This window comes from Haemaphysalis longicornis, unplaced genomic scaffold (assembly GCF_048455015.1).
Source record: "Haemaphysalis longicornis isolate Haplotype H1 unplaced genomic scaffold, Haemaphysalis longicornis Haplotype H1 scaffold_7, whole genome shotgun sequence".
Classification (NCBI taxonomy): Eukaryota; Metazoa; Arthropoda; class Arachnida; order Ixodida; family Ixodidae; genus Haemaphysalis; species Haemaphysalis longicornis.
In genome coordinates this window covers 178796216-178815485 of record NW_027526422.1, presented here as the reverse complement: position 1 = coordinate 178815485, position 19270 = coordinate 178796216, and the positions used below count along the sequence as shown (strand labels likewise).

The 19270-nt window shown below is 45.8% G+C and overlaps 1 protein-coding gene across 1 annotated transcript in view; it reads right to left on the bottom strand.

Moving 5' to 3' along the window:
* The window catches only part of LOC144147287 (glycosyltransferase 8 domain-containing protein 1-like), a 43568-nt gene that overhangs the window by 10263 nt on the left and 14035 nt on the right, over nt 1-19270 (bottom strand). The window contains exons 4-7 of the mRNA XM_077679384.1: nt 17285-17372; nt 11711-11811; nt 6648-6814; nt 1060-1160 (exon numbers count right to left, since the gene is read on the bottom strand). Of these exons, the coding sequence (XP_077535510.1) occupies nt 1060-1160; nt 6648-6814; nt 11711-11811; nt 17285-17372 (457 nt within the window). The remainder of the gene's footprint in view (nt 1-1059; nt 1161-6647; nt 6815-11710; nt 11812-17284; nt 17373-19270) is intronic.

The window sequence follows — 19270 nt, the reverse complement described above, 5'->3', positions numbered from 1 at the left end:
CGATGTACAAAGAGCGTGGACTGTGGCTGGCTCAGCAAAACCCACAAAAGAGCAACAACGATAAAACAATGAAGGAAGCTTCCACTAATGCGCAAGACTTGAATATAGGGAAGCTGTACTACGCAACCTTCACGACCATCACGACAGTTTAAGTCCAACATTGCAGCCAGTTTGCGTCTTCTTCGCTGCCACAACGACCTTTACTCCAACATTGTTGCTATAAAAGTGAGCTTCCTTCATTTTTTAGGAAGTGATATCATTGGACTTCACTATAGAGAGGCGTGCACTACGACGTGTTTTTTTCGTCCCGGGCAAGTGTTGCCATGATTAGGGCAAACGCAGTTTTTTTTTTTTTTTTTTCTGGCCAATCTTAGCCAATCCCCCAATATCGGTATGCTTGGCTCAACAAATGTGCTCCGGGGACACTGGGCGGTCGGCGCGAGGCACACACACACGAGCGCTAGGCATTTTCTTCGTTTTGTTAACTGCCGAGTGGACGCTGCGAGGGCCGCGCTAACGTGCGCGCGCTCATCAATTTTCTTGGTATTTGTAACTGCGTACATGAAAAATTACGATTTGCTAAAGAGCTTTGCTGGTGCCTTCATCTCTGCTTTTTCACCTTTTCTGAGCCAATCACTGAGCCACTTTGTAGTGTGCCGCCATAGCCTCCCTCCCTCGCACTCACAAATTTTACAAGTGTTTTGGTGGAGACACAGTGCCTCTCCCCCAAGCGACCACAGAGCTTGTGGGTGTAGCAAGTCTTGTTCGCTGAAGCCCACCTTCCAGACGCTCGCGCGGCATTCTCAATGTCTCATGGCGGGAAAAATACAGTTCGATATACTAAACGTACGAATTTCTATACATTTACATGGAATTTGCAAGGGCATAATTAATGAGTTTGATACAGACAATACTATATCGATTTACCCAGGTTCTATATATCCGTGTTCAACTGTACTTTTATGTAAGGTACTTTGATAAGTTTATGTTTTAAAAAGCAGTTGAGACGGTGATGTGTGATGTGCAAGTGCATTAAAAGTGGAAGAGCCTGCCACCCACCAAGGTTCCGAACATGCCACCGGGGGTCCAGGGGGCTGGTTTTGTTGTGGAGAGCCAGAAGCAGGGGACCCAGAGGGCCCTCTTGTTTGAAGATCTTCTCCCTGAAAATTCAGCAACCGAGAGGAGATAGTTTGAGCACACGTGGTTACAGGGTCCTCGCAACTGACCGCAGTCATCTCAGGCACATTCTTCACTTAAAAAAACCGGTTTAACTACACCGGTTTAACTAAAAAACCGGTTTAACTAAACTTAACTACACCGGTTCGTGGTTGCGTAATTGCTCAATGCATTCCACTCCGCATGCCGGCTTGTGGTGGTACGTGTAAAGGGGCCACTGCAACTGCTGTTCACCCCCCCTCCCCCACTTCACAAAAAAAAAAAAAAAAAAGAACACGAACGAAAGAACATGCACGGTCTTTTGGCCAAACATAGCGGAGCGCAGAAGAAGGGAGATGCTGTGCCCAGAGTGCTAAGGCAGCATCAAAGTTTGCCAGAAGTTTCAGACCATCCTTCATGTGCTCAGTCTCATTCTCGCACTTGCACCCCATTTTAAGGACGAGCCCTTGGTGAAATAAGCACTTCAATCTATCCTCAAACGTGAACATAACTTTGCTTCGACATCAATCTACATCTAGCAAAACTCCCATCAACTAAACACCGAAAGCCTCACATAAACCTCGTCTCCACCTCAACCTGACTCGGGTGAGAGTGAGGTTGACCATGCGACATTTTGAACTCGTGTGGTAGCTATCATTTGCAAACAAAGTATGTTGCGCAACTTCTATAGAATCATACACAATCACAGGGGCTGCTCGCACATGCACAAACCCACTACAGTAAAACTTCGTTACAAGAGCCACTCAAGAGACCCGGGAAACATGTCTCTTGTAACCAAGGTCTCTTGTAAGCAAAAATTCTAAATACTGTGTATAGTCGAACATAAACACTTTGTTAAAAATCAGTATCAAAGTGTATTCAGACAGGTCGACATTAAAATTCTCACTATGGCTTTTAAGAAAATCATTCATCGTAGTTTCAGGGACTGCAAATTGTACTAGCTTCCCTCCCAGCTTTTGCAGGTAAAGCATTTCACTTTGCAAGCGTTCCCTCGTCCTGCCACTCCTGTGGTACATCCTCTCGGGCACCATTTACTTGAGCGAGGCACCTCGAACACACAAGGTCCACTACTGCAGACACAAACTCCTCAAGCATCTCTGGAACCTCCGCGGTCTCTTGGATGCAGGCCCAAGCTTCATTTTCACGGAAATTTCCCGCAAAGTCCTTCATAAGGCAGCCCCCCTTTCATGGCGTCTCTTCTAAATAATGAAGAATTTACTTTAGTGACCCCAAAAAGTTGCCCTTAGTAACAGAGTCCCTCTTGTAACCATGTCTCTTGTATGCAATGTTGCTAACATGATGACGAAGCTTCTGTTGTAACAGTGTCTTTTGTAACGAGGTTCTATTATACAAGAAACTTTGTCGTGATAATTGAATTTTCTGCTCAAAGACAATGGTGTTGCACAACTCAGGGAATGTATACCACGATCCAGACCTGTATTGGCTGTTGCAAGGAAGGAACCAGCTGTTCAGAGGCTCTGCCGCGCAACATGCGAACTTTCTCAAGTTTTACTGCTCGACATATTCCTTTGAATTGGCTTTTCCACAAAATGGTCAAGCTGCGCAAGAGACATCAAAGGGACAAACAACAGATTTTTGCGGAGTGCGTGTCCTCTAGCACGTACGAAAGCCAGCGTATTGCGAATGCACAAGTAAATCGGCAGAAATAGGCTTAATGTGACACCTGAACTTTCTGAAATGCGAAAGGCGACACCGTGTAGAGCTTATACGTGACACTACCGTACGTATAAATACTAACAACACCGTTGGTTTCACTGCGTGGTTCAAAAACCACATAAAGGAATAGGAAAGGCAGCATTTTACTGCTGTTTCCGCTGGGGGCAATCTTAAATACACTCGAGACAACTTGTAACTTTTGTCGTGGGAGCCGTGAAAACCTACACTATAAGCGGCCCTGCACTGTCAACAAAACATGCAGAAATCCAACCATAACGCAAGCTACCTTTCAGTCATTCTTTGTCTATCATCACTCAAAGGAACGCCGCTTGATTTCATCCTTTCTTTCTTCTTTTTTTTTTTCGCTGCATCAGACGCTGCCCCGCGCGCGGCTTTAACTTAGGCTGTGTGTTTATGTTTTGAGGGATCTGCTTTCTTAGCGTCTAGAAGAATAGGTGTGGCAGAGAGAGCAGAAGCCCAGCTTATGCGGGTAAGACAATGCAATAGCAACACAAGCCGGATTTTTTTCGTTTTGTTTTTCATCAACACCATGCATTCACGATACTGAACGTGGTTGCTTATCGGCACAAGGTACAGGCAGTGGAATACTCCGGCATTGCGGCTTGGCTCGCTATCTCCTGATGTTTGAAAGGGAAAAGTGTGGTTGCTTATCTGCACAAGGTTTTAATCGCAACAACCTACCTCGCCCAGAAAAAGGAGGAGGGCTCGCTATTTTCAGAGGTGTGCCGACAGCAAGGGCAATTGTGGTTATCATGCAATCAGGGGTGAGACAGCCCGAACAGATTTGGGAGCAGTTTTCGGAGCAGCAAAATTTCGATTTTGGAGCAGAAGAATCTTGATTTGGAGCAGTTAGGGACATTTAATACATCGTCTTGTGAGCTTAAAAAAATCATTATTTGAGTAATTTGCAGGGTCAAGTGCACATTTCAATCAGTTTTGAATACACAGAACACTCAAACAGCCTTACCTGAAAGAGTTTTAAGAGTATCACAAAGTACTACAGTCGAACACGGATATATCTAACTCCAAGGGGATCACGAAATAGTTCGACATATCGATAATTCGAAATATGAAGTATGCCTACCTGAAGCGTATCTGAAAACTCCGCACATGACAGAGCTTTTGAACGTCACTACAAGGGGTACCTCACCAATTTGTTCCTCACAGCACGGTAAATTCAAAGCCACACCGCTACGATAACGACACTTCAACATAAAAATAATCTGTAAGATTCGCTTGCTTCTTGTGCATCATAAGTTCACAAGGCTGTTTTAAATCCAAAGTCTTCCGTTTTTCTGTGACCATGGCTCCGAAACATGGGCCGTGGACAAAAATACGTAACCCGGTACATGGGTCCCCCTGCGCGATCAACCACTGAAAAACGCTCAAGCATGCAGAAAAAATACCAGAAACCGAGCGCGGCAGGAGAAGTTGCCATCATCATCACATCCACCCCTTAAGGAGAAGCGCACTTGCAGGGGCACTTGGGGCGCAGCGTTCGATATACCGAATGTGCCCGTGACCGAGAGTTCGATACACGCGTATAACACAGCGCTATACTTTTGCAAGGGATTTTCAAGGGGATGTTCAGACAGTTTGATATAGAGAATAATTCGATATAAGTGTTCAATATATCCGTGTCCGACTGTAACTGCACTACCTTTTTACTAACTGGTGATATTGTGTTGCGCCTGCACGCAACACTGACAACAAAACTGCCGTTAACATTAGAGAGTTTTAGCAGTCTGTTACCGGTATGACCGGACCGGTCTGCACCTGCGCGCGCGGAAGGGCGAAGAGGCGCGGACAAGGCGAAGGCAGGTCCGCAGAACTAATCATCCTACGGCTACGAATGCCCAAGTGCCCAGACGAGTCCCGGTGAGCACGGTAACTACGTACACGACGAAACGACGGCTAAAACTCTTATCAAATTATAAGGGCTCCGCAATTGTGGCGTTTTTTGCTGTTTTAATGCTAAAAGTATTATTTGTGTAATCCCAGGTTGCCTAGTACGAACGACTGTAGTCACGGCAACAGTTGAGCAGCTTCGAGCTAACGGTCGCATAGCCCAACCAGCCTACCCGTTTCAGCCCCCGGGGCGCAGGTTCACCCTATGGTCATTTGAGTAGCGTTAATGTTTAGCCGCCTAGATTTTGGCTTTAAATTTCACTTTGCATACATCAAGTGTTATAGTGGCGTTCTATGGCAACCGTGTAGTCCTGCAGCTATTGGGCGCTGCCTGAACAGGTCGCGGCGCCGCAGCACAGCCCGCAACTTTCGTGTCGACCGTTCCATCCCCGAGGCTCGCGATCGCGCTTCGAAGCACAGCAACACATCGGCATTTCACAACAGCACAACAAGCCAAACAATTCACTTCACGAACCCGATTATAGACGTGCGCACCGCGTTTCGCACTCAAGGACAAACCACGCCGAAGTCGTAGGCCCCACATTTCATTGAACTTTTTTTCGAGCCGCCCAACTTCCCGTAATCTGGCACCAATCTCAAACCATATCCCCGCGTTAACGTCACTGTTCAGAGCCACAACAGACAGATTGAATAGACTGTAACCCAGCTGATAGCGTCAAATAAACCAGGGGAAATATCGGCGACACGCACTGAGCGCGTTGGTAGCAGCCAGATCAGGCGGCGGCCATGTTTGTTGCCACAGCGATGCCTAATCGAAAAGGCCGTTTCAGCGAACCCGAACGGAAAGCGAATAGAGTTTTAGAAGCTATCGCTTGCTTCGTTGCAATCTTTCTATTTGTGCCATTTCTGTGTTAGCGATTGACCGATGATAAAAGCGGTGACCGGGATGCGGGAGGCTTTCGTCCATGCCGAAACTGACATGAGCATCAAAATCCGTGGCGTTGAGGCTCTTCGGAGCAGTTTGGCGCAATTTTCGCCATTTTCGTGCTTTTGGAGCAGCTTGGCGCAGGAAAATGGAATTGTATCAGAAAGGCGCAATATGCGCAGCTGTCTCACCCCTGTGCAATGTAAACGGAACACACGAAGTTAAGGTAACCTATTTTTTGTTTTCTGTGTCGAAGTTAGTGTCGAATTGGCTGAATCCATCTTTTCCTTTCTTTTCTTTTTTTCCCCCTTTGTGACCCCAGCTGGGCCGATTGATCAACAGATGCACAAAAAACAAACAAACAAACAAACAAAAAAACACGTTATAAACGGTAGTGTGCTTCGGGAAAGTGCATTATAAGCAGCACGCTTATGCATTGAGTTCTATGGGAGACCTACCAGTGGCCAGGAAAACCCACACTATACGCAGTTACATAATAAATGGTCTACACTGTACCTCTTTTCATCTCAAGTACAGTTAAAGGTATGCGTCCACGCAGCTTACTGTCATCATTCCCAGCATTCTTTTTTGCAGCATACATAAGGCTGGAAGACGTGTAAATTCCACTTTCAAATTCCCCGGGGTCCTATCAGGGAAACTGTTTCGGTTCAACAATTTTCAAGTAATGCTTTTCCATTTGGGATACAGGGCGTATACCGTACAAAAATTGGTTGTTTGTCTCTTTAAGAATTCAATGTCATTGGACGGCACTCGAGCCACGGCTGCAGCACTCAGCTAAAGAGTGGCATGAGATGACATGCTAGACACTTCGTTAAAAAAAAAAAGAGAGAGAGAGAGAGAGAGAGAGAGAGAGAGAGAGAGAGAGAGAGAGAGAGAGAGAGAGAGAGAACAAAAACGATTACTACCACCACTGCAATTTTCAGTTTTGCCCCGTTTTCTGGCGTGCTTGGCCCCCCACCTGAGGTTGTGGCGCATCCATCCCTCGGCGACGTCGGTGACGTTGTGCCGCACCCAGTCGGCCAGCCGCACCACGAAGACGCCCAAGTTGAGGGCGCACTCATTGGGCTCCAGCCCGAGGTCGCGCAGGGACGGCCGGCTTAGGTCCAGCAGCTGGTGGTAGCGGCTCTGCAGAGGGGGGGAGGAGGGTGGACAAAAGGGAACGGGGCACCATGGCATCATTTAAAAGGGCCATAAAGACAAACGCGACTTCGTCTAATCTGAAACGACTAGCTTTTGGCAGCTCACTCAGCCTCATTCCAGACACGAAAGACGACGTTTCTTTAACCAAAACATCCCACATCTCCACGTTGTGAACAATGTCGAAGGTGCAAAGCAACAGAGACGCACGTTGTGTTTTGTACCCTTTGAAATTCTCGCTCTTTGCTACTGCAGTTTGCGCCGCTCTCTCCTCAGATGGCCGCGTATGTGCGCGCCGCTTTCAATAGATTTAAATTCTCGCTCTGTGCTGCTGTAGTTTGCGGCGCTCTCCCCAGATGGCGCGCAGATGGCACTACAGTGCGTCTGCCACTCTCGATTAGATGGCTTACAACACTGTGCGTAACTCTATGGCTGTGCGCATGGACAACGCCAGACAACGGCACGGACATTGCGCGGTCCTAAAGTGCTCTGCACTTAACTCTTTCGGGACCGCTCCATAGGTCATCGATCACATATGATCGATGGTTTCGCGAGCCTGCAGAATACAAATTTTAGCTCGATGGAACACCTAGCGACATCTAGGAGATAGTTTGAAAACTGGAGTTTTCTGTTCTGCGAAGTTTCTTTTTTTATCGCCAGGCGGCAACGCATCAGATTTTTTATTCTGACGGGCAGTGGTTTCCAATGTAAACAAACATGGCGTCATACTCGCGCGAGCGCGATAAGAAATCCGCCTCGTCTCGTCTCGCATATCTTCGCCTTCTACTGTTGATTTTAACGATGAGAGTGGCAGTGAAGAGTCGGAATGCGGCTTTAGAGATTGGATTTCAGCTCGAGTGAGGTTTCGGGTGTCGATCAGCCTGGAACATCAAATCGCGCTCAAAGGTGGGTGTTGGTTTCAGTTTCAATTGGCTCTGGAGTAGGTTTGTGCGCTCGAAATATGTTCTGGCTGGTTTATATTTGTTCGCTAGGGTGTTAACTACCTATGGTGGTGATCTCCTGCCACCATCTCAGAAAGGGATCAAGTTTTCGCCGAGACGAGAGCCAGGTGTGTACCTGGGCGACGACATAGCCAAGGCCTTAGTGCCAAAGAGATCACACACAAAACAAAAAACCAGTTACACCTAGCCGCATCAAACTTTCGCGATAAAGAAACAAAGCATTGTGTTGGATTTTGTATATCCTGAAATAATTTTATTCTTTTTTAATGTTTTTATATTTGTGCTTTTTTCTATCTTTTTCTTTAGTTTTTTTACAAAGTTCTTACTTTCAGATTTTTTCATGGTTCCGTCGTCAGTGTTAAAGTAAAACTTGGTATTCTATGTCAAAGAACATATAATTAGCTGCATTTTGGTGTATGCTAAGGCAAGATGGTGCCTTTGCTTTATGTAATAAAAAATTTGTACCGAGACCTCCCTTTTTCATCACTTTTTCCGGCGGTCCCGAAAGAGTTAAAAAAAACCTAAGAAATCGTGAAAAACTTCAATTTTTGCGCTACAGTGATGTGACAGGTGCAGGAGGGACGTGTTGCGGGAAGCCTCTGAAACATCACTATGAGTGTGTTAACCATACATTATCAATTAACCCTTTCAGGGCCACTGACTTGCGTGTATGTCCCCTGCAGCAAACACCTTCAAAATGGTCAATGACGTACATGTAACTCATCGCCTGTACATTTAAAAAGTGCACCTTTTTCGATCGTTTCTCTCGTTTGGCATGTGCTTCCACACTGCGGAAATACAAAAAATTTCTTCCTTGCGCTGATGGCTTTTCTTTTCTTTTTTATGCTTTACTACAGCAGTCTGCCGGCTATTGCTTGTGCATCCGGTCACGCGCGGGCGCAGTGGCTAGTTTCAGTTTCGTCCTCCAGGCGCTTCCCGCTTGTTGCACCCACGAAACTGATGATTTTTTTATACGTCGTATAAGGTTTTTTTAGAAGTTTTCTTGGGTTACCCATAAATAAACTGCGTGTATGTAACAACACAAGCGATTTTCTTGTCCCTTTATGTTCACCCAAAAGAAATTACTACAATTTTTTTCTCGAAATAGATTCGTCCAAAGAATTTAAATCAGCAATAAAAAAGAAATCGAGCTAGGGGGCTGGCCTTTAGCGAAAATAATTTACCCTTAAAGGGTTAAGCGATATGATCAAGCATCAAGCATAACTACAGGACCCACTACAATCGTGCAGCAATTTTTCGGCAGAGGTTTAAAGGGACACTGAAGTGACTTGCAAACATTGCGGGATTACTAGCACAAATTGTAATCCGAAATCCCTTAACCATGTTTCGACTACTCTCGCTGCATTTACGCGACTTTATTGAGTAGAAAAACCAAATTAAAAATGCTCTCCTCGTCTCCGCATCCTCCTTGCCGATTCCCTATGACATTTCGTATAACATCAAAACAAGATGGCTTGGCTTGATGACTGCCCTACTGCACGGCTTGCCGACCCTCCAACAGAATCAGTCAGCTCAGCGCTTGGTCGCCGCCGGCCAGTGGGCCGTCGCAATTCGTTCGCTCAGTTGAAGATAAGCCACGGCACAACTTGTGCCTGGAAGATTGTGTCCTTAGTTTGTTAGTGTGTAGACTGTATCAAGCTCTAAGTCCAAGTTGCGCCACACAAGCGCACATGCTACACTTCGCTGACTGGTACACTGGTAGAAAAATCTAAGGCCAATTGAATGCGTGAGAAGAGTCCGCGAAGTTAATATGGGTACTAATGATTTAAAAGTCGCACAGCGTAAAACTAGTGTGGAGGAAGCCTTTTGTTGCGCTGGGTGAACCAGCATAGCAGTCAGCAGCACTACCCCACATCTGTGAATGCTTTTCCGTCTAAGGAATGCTGTCGGTAGACATGAGATATTGTGGGAGTTTGGGGGACGCTTACTGCACGAGCAATATACAAGAAATAGTTACCTAAGCTGCTTGAAATGCTAAAACTACCGTATTTACTCGCTTAATGAACCCACTCGTGTAATGAACCCTCCTCCCACTTTTATTCTCGACAATTTACCTTTTTGTCAGTTTGAATGAAAAATGCAGTGGAAATATGTCTTTACAGTTGCTGATGCTGTAGACGATTGCAGGAACTTGATATCACGCTACAGTACGCGCAGAAATGCTAGAAACGCATTCCAAAAAAAAGAAATCTCAACAGTAGCTGTGGCTCCCAATTTAAAAATTCTGCGGAGCACCACCTGCTGAGCGCAAAATAAACCTTCGTGTGAACAAAGCCTAAAACATACTCCGCGCTCCTTTCCTGCTCTTTGTTGTTCCGGCTGGTTCCGGCCGCGTGCGAACAAAGCACTAAACGTACTCTGCTCTCTTCTGCTCTTGCTGTTCCGCGACTACACTGTTACGCTTCATTGTTTTGTTGTTTAGCTGTGTTCTGACCTTTTGTTGTGCTTTGTCGCGTTACCAACAAGTATGAATGTTGGAGTAAACCAGAGAGGTCAGTAGTTTGGCCTAAAAAAATGGTAAAATATGTGTGAGAAAATGCTTGCTTTCGAGTTAAGCAGAGTTCTAAATACCACAGGGTAACCACATGCGAGTGCAGCATGTTCAGCGATAACACAGAAGACATGCTAAATACACAGAGGAAATGTTCACTTTTACACCCTGCAGAGTGTGAAAGTTGATAGATGAAGTACACTGTGGCGTAGCAAACGTAGAAATAATGTTTAGCGCTGTTAAAGAATACGGGCTAGGCCTGAACTGCAGAGAAAGCTCAGGAAAGCTTTTGTCGCGCATGAAGCAATTTTCACGCATGACCAGGGACCAAGTACGTGTGAATGTTCGGTACTCGGCAGGGAATGTTTACACGTTATTACAGTGTAGACCGCTTATAATATATGTCATGGGAGCTGCAAAATTCTGCACTAAAAGTGGTACCACACTATAAACAAAACACGCACGAATCCAATTCTTTCAGCCATTCTTTGTTTGCTATCACCCAAACGAAGACCTCTTACAAACAGAGCCGTGGTGTTTATTTCATCTTTTTTTTTTTCCACATCAGCCACTGCTGCACGGTCTTACAAACCATGAGCGCGGCTTTAACTTCTTTGTGTTTGTGTTTTGAGGAAGCATGTCTGTTTTTTAGCGCCTATGAACGGATGTCGCGGTACAACGTGATCAAAACACAAGCGGGATTTCCTTTTCTTTCTTTTCACCCCAGCTCGCGTTCCCCATCCCAATGAGGTTGCTTATCAGCACAATGTACAGGCAGGTGAAACCTTCGGTATTGTGGCTCACTACATCCAGAAGTTAGAAAGGGAAAAGGGTAGTTGCTTACCTGCACAACATTATAACAGACACAACTTACTGCGCGAGGAGGGGGGTGGTTATCTCGCAAACTGATGAGTGCCTATTTGTTTCTTTTCTATATATACTGCATGGAAGGGCTGATTCTGCCTTTTCATTTTTCGCTTTCTCGTGACCCTAAAACGATGCCCCAGCTGCACCGGTACATCGGAGGACCCGCCAAAAAACCGCACTAAAAACGGTATTGCGCTTTGGGCAACTGCGTTTTATGCCATACGCTTGTGCATTGAGTTCTGGAGGCGGGCCACCGGTGGCTAGGAAAACCCACGCTATATCCAGTCCCGCACTATAAGCAATTACATTTTAAACGGTCTACACTGCACTTCCATTGCATTCATCACGAAAGAGGAAGGGAAGAGGGAGGGGGAGAGAGGGGAGGCAGTTATGTGGCAGGGGCAGCAGAAGCATTTCTGCATCATCCGTAGCAAAGCAAGCAGATACACAGCACACATCGTTCTCTCGCAGCCAAGAGTGAATCGCACTCCACGACGAAGTGACAGCGGGGTACTCTCAGCACCAGGTACCCTCAGCACTCACCGCCGCCGTGTTGTACCTCCGGGAGAAGCTGTCGCAGTCCCTCGAGAAGAGGCCCACGCTGTCCTCGGGGATGGGCAGGGAGGCCAGCTGGGAGAGGTCGTCTGCACACGGCGGGAACACGCAGGAAGGCGTCAAACACACGAAACCTGCTTGTTCTTAAAAAAAAAGAAAACTAAACTTGAAGTTAAGGGGGCACATGGGCCTTCAAGACCGAAAACTTGCCCAAAAAAGCATTTTTTTAGGTATCACTTTTTTTCTTGATTAGCAAATTTTCCTCTAAAAATTTTGTACTTGGTACAGTACCAGGTACTTATAAAAGCCATAGAGGCCCAATTTCAACAAAAAAATCACAATTTTTCCATGGTTTCCCACTTTTTCGCTATGAGTGGTATCACAGTGGTAGGAACTTCTCTCGAGAGGTACATCCCAGCATGTAGTGCAGCTAGGAAGATCATTTCTTTTGCACTGTGAAGCTGAATGTTTAAAGCGTCGAATAACGGAAGCAGATTTTTGCATTTTGTGTTGCAGTAGTCATATAATGAGCATTACTTTTAATTGGTTAGCAGGTGTACTTCAAGCCTAGATTTTAGAATTGATGTAAACTTGTTTGTGATTGCAAAAAAAAAAAAGCTGCTTCCCACATTGCATTCTCTACAATTTGCGGTATCTATTCATGCCTTGCTGGTAATTTTTTGTTGATTAGTTCTTTCCCTGTTGCTCCCAAAACCAAATTGGTTGCAGCGCAAAAACGACGACGGACGAGTGAGGAACAAACGGGACGAGCGCTATCCCGTTTGTTCCTAACCATTTTAACTATGTACCAACAAGCCCAACTGGTTCTTAATCCCAAAACCAATCAAAGTACATTTTTAATTAACCTGGATACTAATTACCTCACATAAAACCAAATTAGATATTTGAACTCAGCTGAAAAAAACTGAACAAGCCCATGAAGTTTCACTAAAGTTGGTTGGAAAGCAAAAAAAAAAAAAAAAGTCACACAACCTCCTATTAAGAGTGGAAGCCAGACTTATGCCATTACACCCTTGCATCTTGACGGGTAGCTGCTATCACCGACTCAGTGGTCCTCGACCATAAATGTGCCCTGAAGCTTTGCAGACTGCTAAAAGTGGCAGTGAACAATGCAGCAAGGGTCAACGCAACATTCTTTTTCTTTTTTTTTGCATGCCCATATCAACAGTGCTGCCGTGTTCCACATTACTTTTGCTCCACTTGCATCTGTGATGGGCCTCTTGCACACACGGAGGCCATGCGTGCAAGGGGCCATCGTTATTATGCGTGCAAGAGGCCATCTAAAATTTCAACTCATCTAATTTTGCTTAACTCTTTCGGGACCGCCCAAAATAGTGATGAAAAAGTGAGGTCTCGCTACAAATTTTTTATTACATAAAGCAAAGGCACCATCCTACCTTAGCATATACCAAAATGCAGCTAATTATATGTTCTTTGACATACAATACCAAGTTTTACTTCAACACTGACGATAGAACCATGAAAAAATCTTAAAGTGAGAACTTTGTAAAAAAACTACAGAAAAAGATAGAAAAAAGCGTAAATGTAAAAATATTAAAAAAGAATAAAATTATTTCAGGATATACAAAATCTAACACAATGCTTTGTTTCTTCATCGCGAAAGTTTGATGCGGCTAGGTGTAACTGGTTGTTTGTTTTGTGCGTGATCTCTTTGGCACTAGGGCCATGGCTACGTCATCACCCAGCTACACGCCGGGATTTCGTCTCGGCGAAAACTTGATCCCTTTCTGAGATGGTGGCAGGAGATCACCACCATAGGTAGTTAACACCCTAGCGAACAAATATAAACCAGCCAGAACATATTTCAAGCGCACATACCTACTCCAGAGACAATTGAAACCGAAACCAACACCCACCTTTGAGCGCGATTTGATGTTCCAGGCTGATCGACACCTGAATCCTCACTCGAGCTGAAATCCGATCTCTAAAGCCGCATTCCGATTCTTCACTGCCACTCTTATCGTTAAAATCCACAGTAGAAGGCGAAGATATGCGAGACGAGATGAGGCAGATTTCTTACCGCCCTCGCGCGAGTATGACGCCATGTTGGTTTACATTCAAAACCACTGCCCGTCAGAATAAAATATCTGATGCGTTGCTGCCTGGCGATAAAAAAAGAAACTTCACAAAAGAGAAAACTATAGTTTTCAAACTATCTCCTAGATATCGCTAGGTGTTCCATCGAGCGAAAATTTGTATTCTGCAGGCTCGTGAAACCATCGCTCATATGTGATCGATGGCCTATGGAGCGGTCCCGAAAGTGTAAAGTTGCGCCCTTTCAGGGAGATTAAGGGCCGACTGACGGCGCGTGTTTTGCAGGGAAGCCACCGGGCTGCGCATGCATTGTGTCAGAGCCAAACCTAAGCCTCCCTGCAAGATGAACGACGACAATGGTTGAGCTTTCTCGTGACAGATTCTTTGGCTGTAATCTGAGCTTGGACTGAGTTTCGACCCCGTCGAAATGGAGCAATCGGATAGACACTGGCTCCATAACACGAGGAACCCAGGTTCGATTCTGGCCACTGAAAGGAGCCATGAAGACAAAATACGAGTTGGGTTTACTAGAAAGACTGCTTAGTCCCGATAACAATGATACCAATATCGTCGCAATCTTCGAACAAATAACGGCGATATGAAAGAAAACGTGTGAAGCAGTCGTGACCCCCTAGCCAATTTCCCGCAACTTTTCTATGACGTCACGGAACCTTGTTTGTGCGATTGGCGGCTGCCTAACTAACCTGTCGCGACGACACATGACCGGACGTCTGTAATGAGGCCTCTAGTTCCATTTCACCGCATCACTTGAATGTTAACGTGCAGTTAATGCACTGAAAATTACGTTTTATTGTTGGCCCGTATGACGTCATTCTTGCTCATAACACGTCACTGTGGCACAAAATTCGAAAGTTTTTAAATACTTCTCGCTTTTTTTCGCTAAAAAAACATCTTTTGTGGCTGTAATGGAGCTGAGTGAGATACTGAATCCTAGTTCTTTCAAATTAAACAAAGTTGTATTTTCTCTTCATGGCTCCTTGAAGCGTTTTTCTCCTTCACTTCACCCACGATCACTCATCATCATCGTTAGAGAAAGTTGGGTTTCCTGCAGGGCGTCTTCACGTCACAGATGCCATCAGTGAGAACACCAAGGCTTCGCTTTAAAGAAACGAAGACACCCACAAAAGAAAGAAGATGAGAGCTACAAGGAGTAGTGCAATCCCTCTGTGATGCTTCAGGGGATCTGGCAACTCTCCGCCAATGCCCAATGGGACTGTGGACTCCCATTTAATTAAAAAACACTGAAGGGAATTCAACTTAAATTGAGAACGACTCAGTGGGCAATGGAGCGGAAAATGATAGGTGTAACATTAAGGGACAAGAAGAGAGCAGAGTGGGTGAGGGAGCAAACTGGTGTTAAAGACATATTAGTAGAAATTAAGAAGAAGAAATGAACGTGGGCGGGGCATGCAATGCGAAGGCAAGATAATCGTTGGTCATTAAGGGTAACAGAGTGAATCCCTAGAGAAGGCAAGCGTTGCAGGGGGCGGCAGAAAGTTAGATGAGCAGATGAGATCAAGAAGTTTGCGGGGATAAATTGGTCGCGGTTAGCACAGGACCGGGGTAATTGGAGATTAATGGGAGAGGCCTTTGCCCTGCAGTGGGCGTAGATGGGCTAGTGATGATGAAGGGAATTGCCTCGCTTTTATTTGGCTCCACACTTGCTTTCACAGGAAGAGTGGTTGTTCTTCATTTTGAACTTCATTTTTCTTCCGTCCTCGTAATGGGGAAGCCGCATGTAGTCCGAGCTCTCAGACGCCGAGGATATCAAAATAAGATTCTCTGCTTAATGGTGCTGGGTCCCATTTCCCCACAATGCACGGATACGACTATGTGTTGACTGCAGACCATCTACTGAGATTGAATGGCTGAGTTGGTAGGCGCTCATAGCAGTGGAAGAAACATAACACGGAAACTTTGTGCCAGTATTCCTTTAAATAGGCTTCTTATTCATTCCCGCAAAGTCATGCAGTCTAAACATTGGTTTTGTCTAGTCCCGGCGCAGGGTCACGGCCGTACATGTACGGCATCGGCAAACACTTTCAAAATGGTCAATGACGTACATGTACGGCATTGCTTGTGTCCTTAAAAATCGCGCCTTTCTCGCCAACTTCTCTTGCTTGGCATGTGCTGCCACACTTCGGAAATACGTCAAATTTCTTTCTTAAGCCGATGGCTCTTCTTTTTATTTTTTATGATTTACTTCAGCAGAGCGCTGGCTATCGTTTGCACATCCGCTAATGAGGGGGCGCACTGGGTATTGCCTACCTGGCGTCCGGGCGCCTCTGGCTTCTTGCGCCTGCCACAGAACAAGGTCGCCTGCGAAAGTGATGAGGCTCTTTTCTCCTTTTTTTTGGATTTTACGAGCGGTGCACAATCTATTGCTCCCGCATCCGGCCGCGCGTGGCCGCGCGCGCCCACGCGCGTGCAGTGGCTGGTTTCGCTATCGTCCTCCGGACGCTTCCTGCTTTTTGTGCCCGCGAAACTGATGTCTATCTGATTTTGATTCACTCAAAAGGTGCCGGCTTGTTAGTCTCTCATTTTTATTTAGAATTTTTCTCGTGTTAATCATGAACAAACCACATATATGTAACAACATAAATGAATTTTTTGTCACTCTATGGTCACCCTAAAATAATTACTATAATTGTTTCTCGAAATACAGTCATCGGAGGAATTTAAATCAGCAATAAAAAAAATCAACCCTGGGGGGTCGCATTTGGCGAAAAAATTCGACCTTCAAAGGTTTAAAACCCTCACTGTTACGTCGTGGCTCAGAGTACATTCCCGGATCATTCGTCACAATCTGACACTCCAAAGCCACCCAGGCAACATGCGCGGACCGGCATTTCGACGTTTGATGAGCTATGGCAAGGCTTGGCTACGGAACTGACTGCATGAAGCCGCACGCGGGTGCGATTCATCCGCACCATATGGCCCTTTGTTCGTCTATGTTATCACCACCATCACTGCGCTTACAACGGAAGTTTCACTTTGGAATGCCGGAAGAGCATGTTTACCATAAGAGCACCACCGCAAGAATAGCACGCGCTCTCGTACTCATCGCGGACTTCAAGCTTTGAGAACACCGCTGAGCTTGCAACCGTGAACTTTGTCGTGCCTTGATGGCGTCGCAAAAGTGGGAGGTGCTTTCTCTTCAGGAAAAGCTTGACGTACTAAATGCTGTAGACAAGCAGCCAGCACGGAAAAGAGTCGACACCACTAGGAACATTGCTTTTTTGCCACGCGTGGTGTTTTCCAGCGATCGCAAAAAACTGGAGGTCCTACATTCTTCCGTTTTTTTAAAGTTCAAAAGCCAAAAATGTAGAAATACATGGTTGCAAGTCAAAGCTGCACTGTTTTCATTGATTTTCGAAGGTGTCCTCACTGCTGCGTTTTCCTGGTTCTTACAAATTGTTTTCCCGGTCCGGTGAGAAATGTACGAACGGGGTTACACGGTATTACCTTGCACAATGACGTCATCGTCCAGCACTATGAGCGGTCCGGTCACTGATGGCAGCAGACGGCTGAGGTACATCTTGGCATGCGACAGCTGCAAACGGGAAAAGAACAGGCACAAACTGCATGATCAATTGTTCGCTCAACACATCTGCAGCTGCATGTGTTGAGCAACCAGTTCAACCAGCTCAAAGTGTGCTGACGAGACGCTGTGACAAATCTGCTTTCCTGTGACGACTCCATTAATTACTTGTAGGGTTGAACGCGCCGAAGCTACACCTAGGCTACGAGGTGCACCGTAATTACTGTAATTAAGGTGCATTACTGTAATTACCCGATTGTAATGCGCAGTTTTTTTCCACAAGAATAGCCCGAAAAATCGTATGCGCTACAAGCAGATACGAAACCGAAACTGCCGAAACAGCGGAAATTTCGTCCCACCCATCGCCCCATCGCCATCGCCATCTCAAGATGGCGCCAAACCTTTTAGCAACGATTTTTTGGACGCAGGAAGAATAGGCGCCTAGGCTTTTCTATCAATATTCTCAGAAATCGTCAAATCGTTCCACTTGCGCGCTTGATGATAGCAATGGCAGCAGCGGCTCTCACGCGTTCAAAACGAGCAGTCGGCTGAAGCATGCGCCTCTAGAGAAGCCCGTGGGATGGGCGTGTCAGGGGTGGGCCACGATCCCATCGACCATGGTTGAACATTTGTTCAGAAGTGTGGCATCGCGAATGCGCTTGACGGCACCGAGGACGAGATGTGGTCAGTGGAGAGCGACGAGGAGTGAGATTACTTTGGGAAATAAATCACCCGTTTCTCTCGGATTCGTTTGTCTGGATCACAAAGTTCCGTGCGCGTTACAACCGGAGGTGCAAGTTCTTTCGTTTTTTTTGCCAGGAAAATCGGGTGCACGTTAGAATCGGGGGCGCGTTAGAATCGGGTAAGTACGGTAACTGTTTCGCGACCGCGCCATAGGCCATTGTTCACGGGGGAACGATGATTTTCAAACCTCCCGCAAAACTAAAAACGGCGCTGTTCGAACAACTCACGCCATCTGGCATGTTCACTGGAAACCCATTTTTCAGTTTCGTAGCCATTTGTTCACATTTCGCGTCGGTAGACGGCGTGGCATGTGAAATTTGAACCCAAGGTAGCGGCGAGTTGGGCGAAAATGGCATCCTGTTTCACTGAGCACTCTGCAAAGTCGGACAGCAGTTTGAGGCACTTCAACCACTGCTGCTGCTGATTTTTTTTTACCCCAGCAGCAGTAGTGATGACTCCAGCAGTGATGTGGATTCTTCATACTGTAGTTCTGATGAAAACTCTCCCATTCAACAGCCTCAGACTTCGACAAGTGCTGCCAGGCAAGGTTTGTTTTTACTTTGCGCTGTATTTATACACAAAACGTGCCTAATATCTGATGACTGCGCTATTACTTTCATGCGCAGGGTCTGGACAACGTGCGGCGAGGATATTTCGTGAAATGCACCGCGTCGTATCGCGTTATCACCTTCAAGATAGCCTGCTGCGCGTGTAAAATTAGCGCTGTGGAGCTACGCGCGCTGCTTCTCAGGGGTGCTAAATATTTTTTCTTAGTTTTTACCACTGCAGTGATAAAGATATTGTGTGAGAACACGCGCAAGCATGCTTCGATGCATATTTTAGAAAGACCGATTGACTCTCACTTGGCTTCGCAGAGTCGAACAGCCATCAGGGCCAGTACGTTGGCGGGTCCGCAAAAATCCAAAACTTCGTGTACAGCGTTGATGTATATATTGAATCATAGCTTAGGAATGAAGGAACATTTCGTACATCGTCGAATTCCTAAAATAATTTTTAGGCTCAGTAAAATTGCCTATTTGTTATTCGTATATACTAATTTTGTGCACTTTTTTTTTTGTTTCGTTGACAAATAACTTGTCAATAATTACACCTTTCGCAAAACTGCTGTTATGTGTCTGAAAGAGAAATCTATAAGCTACAATTTC